This window comes from Gastrolobium bilobum, unplaced genomic scaffold (assembly GCF_033153095.1).
Source record: "Gastrolobium bilobum isolate Gb01-03AN ecotype WA unplaced genomic scaffold, APGP_CSIRO_Gbil_v1 utg186617, whole genome shotgun sequence".
NCBI classification, from domain to species: Eukaryota; Viridiplantae; Streptophyta; class Magnoliopsida; order Fabales; family Fabaceae; genus Gastrolobium; species Gastrolobium bilobum.
This window is the reverse complement of record NW_026896937.1, coordinates 14,818-25,259: the sequence shown is the minus strand read 5'-3', so window position 1 is coordinate 25,259 and position 10,442 is coordinate 14,818. Positions and strand designations below refer to the sequence as shown.

The window sequence follows — 10,442 nt, the reverse complement described above, 5'->3', positions numbered from 1 at the left end:
GCAGAAGTAACATCCATCGGAGTAACCTGGGCTTAGCATCCTGCTTAGTTAACAAACACTTCAAAGCTGCATGGTCAGTGTAAACAATAACCTTGGACCTTAGCAGATATGACCTTAATTTTGTCAAATGCATAAACTATTGCCAATAACTCTTTTCCTGTAGTAGCATAATTCTTTTGTGCCTCATTAAGAATTTTACTAGCATAGTAAATGACATGCAATAGTTTGTCCTTCCTTTGGCCTAACACTACCCCCACAGCAAAATCACTGGCATCACACATAAGTTCAAAAGGTAATTAAAAATTAGGTGCCATGATTATAGGTGCAGTAATCAACTTGTCTTTCAACACATTAAATGCATGCAAGCAGTCATCAGTAAATAGAAATTCTTGATCTTTCCCTAACAGCTTGCACAATGGTTTTGCAATTTTTGAAAAGTCTTTAATAAAACGACGGTAAAATCCAGCATGTCCTAGAAAACTCCTCACACCTTTTACATTTATGGGAGGGGGTAATTTCTCAATAACAGAGATCTTGGCCTTATCTACTTCAATTCCTCTTTTGGACACTGTGTCCCAGAATAATCCCCTCTGTCACCATGAAGTGACATGTCTCCCAATTTAGCACAAGATTGCAATCTTGGCATCTTTTCAAAACATTGTCCAAGTTTTCTAAACATGCATCAAAAGTAGGACCAAACACAGAAAAATCATCCATGAAAATCTCAATGCACCTTTCTACCATGTCAGAGAATATGGAAAGCATGCACCTTTGAAAAGTTGCTGGTGCATTGCATAGGCCAAAAGGCATCCTCCGGTATGCAAAAATTCCATAGGGGCAAGTGAATGCAGTCTTCTCCTGATCTTCCGGAGCCACAACTATCTGGTTATAGCCCGAGTATCCATCCAGAAAACAGTAGAAAGCATGTCCTGCCAATCTTTCCAGCATCTGGTCCAGGAATGGAATAGGGAAATGGTCTTTCCTGGTTGCTTTATTGAGTCTCCTGTAGTCAACACACATCCTCCAGCCAGTGACTGTTCTTGTAGGAATCAGTTCATTGTTCTCATTCCTAACCACAGTCATCCCTCCTTTCTTGGGCACTGTCTGAACTGGACTCACCCATGCACTATCTGAAATAGAATAAATCACCCCAGCATCAAGCAACTTCACCACCTCCTTTCTTACTACCTCCTTCAGAGTGGGATTAAGTCTTCTTTGTGGTTGCCTCACTGGTTTGACTTCTTCCTCCATCAATATCTTATGAGTGCAGAAGGAAGGGTTGATACCCTTAAGATCTGAAAATGACCAGCCCATGGCTGTCTTGTTCTTCTTGAGTACCTCAACCAACTTCACTTCCTCTCTTTCAGACAAAAATACATTGATAATGGCTGGGTATGTTTGATCATCCCCATAGAACACATACTTCAAATTAGAAGGTAGTTCTTTCAGTTCCACCTTAGGTGCTCCCTTAGGAATGTCATCCACCTTCTTTTCAAGCTCTTCAACTACTGGTTCCTCCTGATAAAATTCCCCACTCATTTCTTCCTTACGTTTGTCTTCCTCTAACAACAAGTCCTCTTCTCCTTTTACTTCCTCCACAACTTCCTGTATGATATCTATCCTGAAACAATCCTCCACATCAACAGGATGTTTAATGGCTTCAAACACATCAATTGTAACTGTCTCTTCATTCACCCTTAGCATTAGCTTTCCCTGTTTCACATCAATCAAGGATCTAGCAGTTGCTAAGAATGGCCTCCCTAATAGTAGAGGGCTTTCAGTATCTTCCTCTTCCATATCCAAGATAACCAAATCCACTGGAAAAATAAACTTGTCTACCTTGACCAAAACATCTTCAACCACACCTTCTGGTCTTTTAATGGATCTATCAGCAAGGTGCAATATAAGATTAGTATCCTTCAGGGTGTTGATTCCCAAGGCTCTACATACAGTCAATGGCATCAAGTTAATGTTAGCCCCTAAATCACGAGTTCTTTCCCTACTTCCACATCTCCAATGGCAATAGGGATGCTGAAACTTTCTGGATCTTTCAATTTTTGTGGAAGCTTCTTCTTGATCAGGGCACTACACTCTTCTGTTAAGGCCACTGTCCCACCATCCTTCAATTTTCTCTTCTTAGACAGAAGATCCTTCATGAATTTGGTATAGTTAGGCATGTTCTCCAAGGCCTCAGCAAATGGAATGTTAATCTGTAACTTCTTAAAAATATCCAGAAACCTTGCATAGTGCTGCTTCTGGATTTCCTGCTTCAACCGTTGAGGATAAGGCACTTTAGCATATGGAGATAGGTTGATTGGTTGGTCCTGCTTGTCAGCCATCTTTTTCTTCTCCCAATTCATCAACTTCTGGGGTGAAGAACTCTTGTCAACTACTACCTCTTCTTCTTTTTTCTTTTCCTCAACTTTTTCTTCTCTATCATTTTCAACTACAAATTCCTCCTCATTTTTCTTTTCTCCCGCTTTCTTCTCATCCACTTTCTTGTTCACTGGTTGGAGCACAAGCCCACTTCTTGTAATAATAGACTTGCAGTGCTCCTTTGGATTCACTATAGTATCACCAGGGAACTTCCCCTGTGGTCTCTCAGATATCTGTCTTGATAGCTGACCAATCTGGGTCTCCAGGTTCCTGATAGATGCTTCCTGATTTCTGAATGAAGTCTTAGTCTCTTGCATGAATGCAGATGTTTCCTCTCTGAATGAATTAGACCCCTGAATGTAATCTTGAGTAGTCTTGGATAACTGGGCAAAAGCTTTTTCCCATGCAGAAGTATCACCTTGCTATGATGAATTTGGTGGTGGAGGATGTAGTGGAGGATTCAACTGATGGTTGGAACTGTAACTGAACCCTGGGTGTTGATTCTTGTTCTTCCATGGTGGCACATAGACATTTCGCCCCTGGTTGTTGTAATTCCTCTGGTTGTTGTGGTCATAACACACTCCATTTACTTCTGCATGTTCAACAGACTCTCCATAGTCACAATCATCAGTAACATGGCTTTTCCCACAAATGGCACACACAGAATTAGTGTCCACAGAAGCAACCTTCTGAGAAGTCTTGGTGAGAGTATCTAGTTGTTGTTGTTGTTGTTTCTGAACTTGCTGCAACTGGTCATTCCTGGCTAATAAAGCATCATAGCCATCAAGTTTAATAATTCATATCCTTCTGTCACTCACCGGAGCATTGTCAAACTCCTGAGATGCTAGAGACTCAAAGATGTGAAGGGCTTCCTGAGGAGTCTTGGTTGTCAATGAACCACCTGTTGTGGCATTCACCAATGTCCTGGTGTTGGTTGTCAACCCTTGGAGGAATATTGCTGCTTGATTCCACACTTCTATTCCATGTTGTGGACATTTCCTCAAGAGTGTCTTAAACCTCTCCCAGGCCTCATAGATAGACTCTGAATCCTTTTGCTTGAATCCTGTGATCTCATCCTTCAACTTTGCCTTCTTGGATGTTGAAAAGAATCTGGCCAAGAACTTGGTTTACAGATCATCCCAAGTTGTAATGCTCCCTTGTGGTAATGACTGTAGCCATCTCCTGGCATCATCCTTCAGTGAATGAGTGAATAGTCTCAATAAGATTGCATCCCTTGTGACACCATTAATTTTCACAGTATCACTCAACAACAGAAAATTTTCTATATGCAAGTAAGGGTACTCTGCACTGGTTCCAGAAAACAGCTCCTTCTGCACTAACTGTACCAATGCAGGCTTCAATTCAAAGTTATTTGGCTCTACTGTAAGGCGCACAACACTACGAATTGGAGGAATCACTGCAGGAGTCATGTAATCTCCCAGTGTCCTCTGTGGTGGTTGCACATGATTTTCTACCATGATCTCTTCATGTACTGTAACACTTGGTTCACCCCTTTCTTGTAATTGTCTTCTTTGTCTTGCTGCCCTTCTGTTCCTTATAATTGTCCTTTCTAATTCTGGGTCAAACAACAAGGAATTTTTATCAATAGTACGTCGCATACACCAGAATTAAAATGGAACAAAAATTCATACAAAAAAAATACTGAAATTAAAAGATTCAATCTTTACAACTAATGGTGTCTGTCAATGTTGAAAAACAAATTTCCCGGCAACGGCGCCAAAAACTTGTTGTTAGATTTAGCAAGTGTACTAGTCAAACAAGTAATAAAATGATGAGTAAAGATCGTTCCCACGAGGAATTGTGTCAAGCACTGACTAACCAAATGTTGTTAAGTTGAATCAACCAAAAGATTATAAATTGCATTTATTTCTTGTCACCAGAAATTTAGTTTGAATAAAATTAAAGAATTGATAAACAGATAAAGTGTGAATATAATTTAAAGCAAGTAGTCAGATGTCAATTTCTCTCAAGAATGAATTTATGGATGAATCAATTTCCATGATGAATATCTACTATGTGATGTTGATCAACCTTTTTCTTATCATCTCAAGATGTAATGTCTTACTACCCTGATAGACACATTAATCAGAAACCCCAATGTCTTGGTGATCCCTTTCTTAATACATGCATTAATCACTAAGGTCTTAAGACCACATCAGAATCCTAGCATCAATGTCTTGACTACTATAACACTAATGATGAAGTTGTCAAAAATAGAGAAACAATGTAAACATGTCTGTTCTACACTATTTATCAACATGAAGAATTAATCAAGACAACTTCATACAATCACATAATAGATAAACAAAACATCTAATTAACCATTCATAAATTCAAACTTGATTTCCATTGAATCAGACTACAAGGGACTCTACTCAGACATAATACAAATAATAACAAGAGAAGAAAGATCAAACTCCATTGCAATGTAGTGAGTCTTCAATCTCTAAGTACAATTACATGAGAAACTAACTAATACAAGAACTAAGTCCTAATGAATTTTGGAATTTATAGAGAGAAGTCAGATCAGAGGATCTGATATAGGAGAGAGAGATAGGAAATCAGAACTATGACAATTGTGAAGGCCCTTTCCTTATATAATGTTACAATTTAAAACTGAAAACTAACACGGGCGCTAAAACGTTCATGAATGGCCGTTTTAGCGTCCATGTTTGACGGATGTCCAACTGCTTTCAACTAACTAGGGCGCTAAAACGTGAGCTGTTGAACGTTTTAGCGTCCATATCTGGTGAATGCTCAACTGCTTTCAACTAACTCCAACGCTAAAACGCTTGTCTTGGACGTTTTAACGTTGGAGACCAGAGTCTTTTCCAACAGCAGGGCGCTAAAACATTTGATCAGGAAGTTTTAGCGCCCAAGACCAGTAACTTCTTGCCCTCGGATTGCAGCAGCGCGCTAAAACGTTCTGTGTTGGACGTTTTAGCGCTCAGCACCAGCAAGTTTTGCCTTCAATTTGTAGCAGCGCGCTAAAACGTTCTGTGTGGACGTTTTAGCGCTCAAAACTTAGGCATTCTCCTTATCTCCAAAATCTTCTTCTTTCTTTCTGCTGCTCCTTAAGCTTCATTTCCCTACAAGATAGTGTAAATTTTCAACAGAGCTTTCAGAACTTGTACTTGAGGGATTTCCAGGACATTAACCTCTTTTCCATCCAATTAATCACACAAATTGATACTAATTCATGCTGAAAACCTGATGAACCAGGGGTTTATCACTGATAGTGATGATGATCATGGGAAGGATGATGCTGGGCGTGGCATGACAATCGGGCCTGTCGCCGAGACCCAGATTGACACTAGTATGGCGAGTGTAGGCGGTGTTGAAGGAGCGGTTGTGTCAGAGCAGGAGGTGAATGCTCGAGCTCAGGCGATGGATGCCCAGGCGGTTGAGAAGGACGTGACTGATCGAGCTGAAGATGTTGAGACAGTCACGGCTAATACATAGACTCAGGTTTCAGCTTTCCTCTTACTTTTTTGCTGTGGTTGGCATGTCGACCGCAGTCTTGTACTCTTTATTCTGATATGTAATATTAATGAATTTCCTTTTCCCTCCTTGCTTTCAATTTGACTTTACGAATCTATATTTCTTCACTTTAGTTAGGCGTTGGATGGGGGTGAAAACCATCACTTTAGTTAGGCGTTGGCTGGGGTGAGAACCATCCCAGTCCCCCTTTAGTTGGGCGTTGGCTGGGGCTGAGAACCATCCCAGTCCAACTGTGGCGGGGGTGAGAACCATCTCGTTAGTTGGGCGTTGGCTGGGGGTGAGGACCATCCCAGTCCAACTGTGGCGAGGGTGAGAACCATCCCGTTAGTTGGGCCTTGTCTGGGGGTGAAGACCATCCCAATCCAACTGTGGCGGGGGTGAGAACCATCCCGTTAGTTGGGCGTTGGCTGGGGGTGAGGACCATCCCAGTCCAACTGTGGCGGGGGTGAGAACCATCCCGTTAGTTGGGCGTTGTCTGGGGCTGAGGACCATCCTAGTCCAACTGTGGCGGGGGTGAGAACCATCCTGTTAGTTGAGCGTTGGCTGGGGGTGAGGACCATCCCAGTCCAACTGCGGGGGGGGGTGAGAACCATCCCGTTAGTTGGGCGTTGGCTGGGGTGAGGACCATCCCTGTCCAACTGTGGCGGGGTTGAGAACCATCTCGTTAGTTGAGCGTTGACTGGGAGTGAGGACCATCCCAGTCCAACTGTGGCGGGGGTGAGAACCATCCCGTTAGTTGATCAAGTTACTTTGACAGAGAATTGGCGAAATGGCGTTCCAATTTATTGAAAATGTGATATTGAAAATATGATACCCGCCTCGTTAAAAACCTTTCCCAGAAAAACCCGTTGGGATAAAAACATAGGAAAGGAAAAGAGTGCGGGGAATGTTACATGTCAGTTTAACTATAATACTTCTTGAGTTTGTCTGCATTCCACGCCCTTGGGATTGTTTTCCCCTCTAGTGTCTCGAGGGAGTAAGCTCATTTGCCCAGTTTGTTTTCTATTCGATAAGGCCCTTCCCAGTTTGGGGCGAGCTTTACTTCTCGGGAGTTCTTGTTTCCAACGTCCGCTCTTCTAAGAACAAGATCTTTTTCTTCAAAACTTCGAGGAATGACTTTCTTGTTGTAGTAGGTGGATGATCTTTCCTTCGTCTGGCGATAGGTTTGAGCAGCGTATCCTCTTAGCTCGTCAAGCAGGTCCAATGCTTCTTTCAAATTTTGGGTGTTGGCGACCTCGATCACGTGTTCCTGCCGCCAGGAGGGTTCACCGATTTCTACAAGAATCATGGCCTCCGTACCGTAGGTTAACCTGAAAGGCGTTTCTTTAGTCGAAGACTGGGCGGTTGTCTTGTGTCCCCATAGGACGTTGTCAAGGTTGTCTAACCACGCTCCCTTGTGTGCTTCCAATTTCTTTTTGATTCCTTTTCCTAACATTTTGTTTTCCGACTCCACCAAACCGTTGGATTGAGGATGTTCAACTGCGGCAAAATGATGTCGGATCTGTAGACTGCTCATCAGCTCGCGAAATTTGGCATCAGTGAATTGAGTACCATTATCCGTAATGACCTCTCTGGGGATACCGAATCGGTAGACGATGCTTCTCCAAAAGAACCTTCTTACTTTCTGGGACGTAATTGTGGGTAAGGGCTCAGCCTCTACCCATTTGGTAAAGTAGTCTATGGCAACGATCAACCATTAGACCTAGCCAGCCGCCGTGGGGAAAGGGCCCAGAATGTCAATTCCCCATTTGTAGAAAGGCCATGGCGAGGTGATTGATGTCAACTCTTCAGGTGGTGCCTTGTGTATGTCCGCGAACCTCTAGCACTTTTCGCACTTCTTGACGTGCTCATGGGCGTCTCGTTCCATGGTTGGCCAGTAAAACCCATCTCTCACCGCTTTCTTTGCCAGAGAGTGACCGCCCATGTGGTGGCCGTTGATTCCTTCATGGATTTCTTCGATCACGTATTGAACATCACTAGGATTCAAACATTTCAAGAGTGGGGTTGAGAGCCCACGCTTGTATAACCGTCCATGTACTAGGCAGAAATGCGCGCTTCGCCGTACTATTTTTTGAGCTTCCTTTTGATCACCAGGCAGGACCCCTTCAGCCAAGTAATTGACAATGGGCGTTGTCCAGGTTTCTTCAGCGACTTCGCAGACCGATTCTTAAATACTCATGACGATGCAAGGACGTGGCATGTTATGTTGGATTACTGATCAGTTGTTACCTGGACTCTTGGTGCTCGCCAACTTGGCGAGAATATCTGCCCGGGTATTTTCAGCACGCCTGATATGCTCTACTTCGACACCCTCGAAACTTTCAATCAATTCTTTGACCTTCTTTATGTATCTCCACATCAAGGGTCCTTTAGTTTGGTACATACCGGAGATCTGAAAGGTTACCAACTGGGAGTCACTGAAAACTTTGAGACGCCTGGCTCCCATTTCTTTTGCTTGGAGCAAACCAGCTATCATAGCCTCATACTCTGCCTGGTTATTTGTGGCATTGAATTCAAAGGACAAGGAATCCTCGACAGCCACGCCTTCTGGATTTTCAACTATCATTCCTGCACCTGATCGTTTGGCGTTTGATGAGCCGTCGACATATAATTTCCATATCCCAGACGAAGGTGTTCCCGCTGCCTGACTCTCAGGAAGAGGGCTCTACGTCATTTCGGCGATGAAGTCTGCCAGGGCTTGAGCCTTAATGGCGGTTCTTTGCTCGTAGGCGATTTGGTACTCCGACAATTCAATCGCCCAGGACATCATTCTTTCAGCTAGGTCTGGCTTATGAAAAACTTGGCGGATTAGCTGATTGGTCCTGACGGTAATTGGATGGCACTGGAAATAGGGTCTCAATCGCCGCGCGGCAAAGATAAGCGTCAGGGCGACCTTTTCTACTTGTTGGTATCTCAGCTCAGCTCCTTGTAGAACTTTGCTAATAAAGTAGACAGGCTTGTGTCCTTCTTTCGATTCCTTAACAAGGGCTGCATTGATCGCCTCGGTACCTACAACGAGGTACAAATACAACATCTCTCCAATCTCTGGTTTGGCGAGTACTGGTGGACAAGAGAGAGCCCTTTTGAACTTCTGGAATGCTTTCTCGCATTCTTGCGACCACCGGAAGGTGTTCCCTTTTTAAAGCAGGCCAAAAAAGGGAAGAGACTTAAGCGCCGTATTTGCCAAGAAACGGGTGAGAGCTACTAACCTTCCAGTCAGCTGTTGAACCTCTTTGATTGTTTGTGGGCTTCGTATTTTGATGACTGCTCTGCATTTGTCTGGGTTGACCTCAATACCTCGCTCCGTAAGCATAAAGCCTAGGAATTTGCCTGCGGGAACGTCAAAAGCGCACTTGCTGGGATTAAGGCGCATGTTAAATTTTCTCAATCTTTCGAACACGCCTTGAAGGTCAAGTAAGTGTTGTTCTGGCGTTCTTGATTTGGCGATCATGTCATCGATATAGACTTCTATGCAATCTCCGACCAGGTTTCTGAACACTTCATTCATCATCCTTTGATACGTGGCCTCTGCGTTCTTCAATCTGAAAGGCATCATTGTATAACAGTAGTTGGCGTTCTGGGTTATGAACGCCGTTTTGTCTTGATCTTCCTCCAGCAACAGGATTTGATTATAGCCAGAATATGCATCCATGAAAGGAAACATTTTGAAACCTGATGCATTATCGACCAACTGGTCGATGCTGGGAAAAGGATAGGCGTCCTTGGGGAAGACTTTGTTGAGGTCAGTGTAATCTACACACATTCTCCACGCGTCATTCGGCTTTTTCACCAATACTGGATTGGACAACCAAGTTGTGTACTTGATTTCTCTGATGAACTCGGCGTCATAGAGTTTTTTAACTTCCTCCTCAATGACCTTCTGACGATCGGAGCCAAACTTCCTCTTCTTCTGGGAAACTGGCCTTGCTTTAGGATCTACAGCCAAACGGTGGCAGCACACTTCCAGTTCTATACTTGGCATGTCTGACGGTTTCCAAGCAAACAAATCTCTGTTGTCTTTTAACAGCTGGATCAACTTTCCTTTTACTTTCGGATCGATGGTCGCCCCGATTGTTGTTTTCTGATGTTCCGCATCGCCTAACACAACATGTTCCAACTCTCCATCTGGAGTAGGTCTGGCGTTCTCCACTCTAGGATCGTCCCTTGCGTCGAATTCCACTAAGAAGCATTGCTTGTGTTCTGTCCCCATCTCTGCAGGACTTCCTTCAGCTGGCGGGGTTGTCCTCAGTTGGGGTGTCATTACATCTTTGAAGGTGACTCTGGTCATTGGCCTTAAGGATATGTTGTAGCAGCTCCGGGCTACTATTTGGACTCCTCGCACTGTCGCGACTTTATTATCTCTGGCTATGAACCTCATCGCCAAATGAGGGTGTGAGATGCTCGCCTCAAAGGCGGCGAACATCTTTCTGCCTAGAATGGCGTTATAAGCTGATGGGGTGTCAAGCACCAAGAACTGGATGTACGCAGACCCGGAAGTGGGTGGCGTTCCGAGGGAGAGACGTAAGTTTATTACTCCTAGCGGC

At 43.7% G+C, this 10,442-nt stretch overlaps 1 protein-coding gene and 1 non-coding gene across 2 annotated transcripts; one reads left to right on the top strand and one right to left on the bottom strand.

Moving 5' to 3' along the window:
- Positions 1–2,798: 2,798 nt before the first annotated feature.
- On the bottom strand, positions 2,799–3,806 carry LOC133302860 (uncharacterized). The gene is made up of 3 exons (XM_061502678.1): positions 3,547–3,806; positions 3,195–3,486; positions 2,799–3,125 (listed from the first exon to the last, which is right to left on the bottom strand). The coding sequence occupies exons 1-3, from the start codon at positions 3,804–3,806 to the stop codon at positions 2,799–2,801; spliced, it is 879 nt and encodes a 292-aa protein (XP_061358662.1).
- On the top strand, positions 3,355–3,461 carry LOC133302861 (small nucleolar RNA R71). The gene has a single exon (XR_009750394.1). It is a non-coding gene; the product is annotated as a small nucleolar RNA R71 (small nucleolar RNA).
- Positions 3,807–10,442: the final 6,636 nt, after the last annotated feature.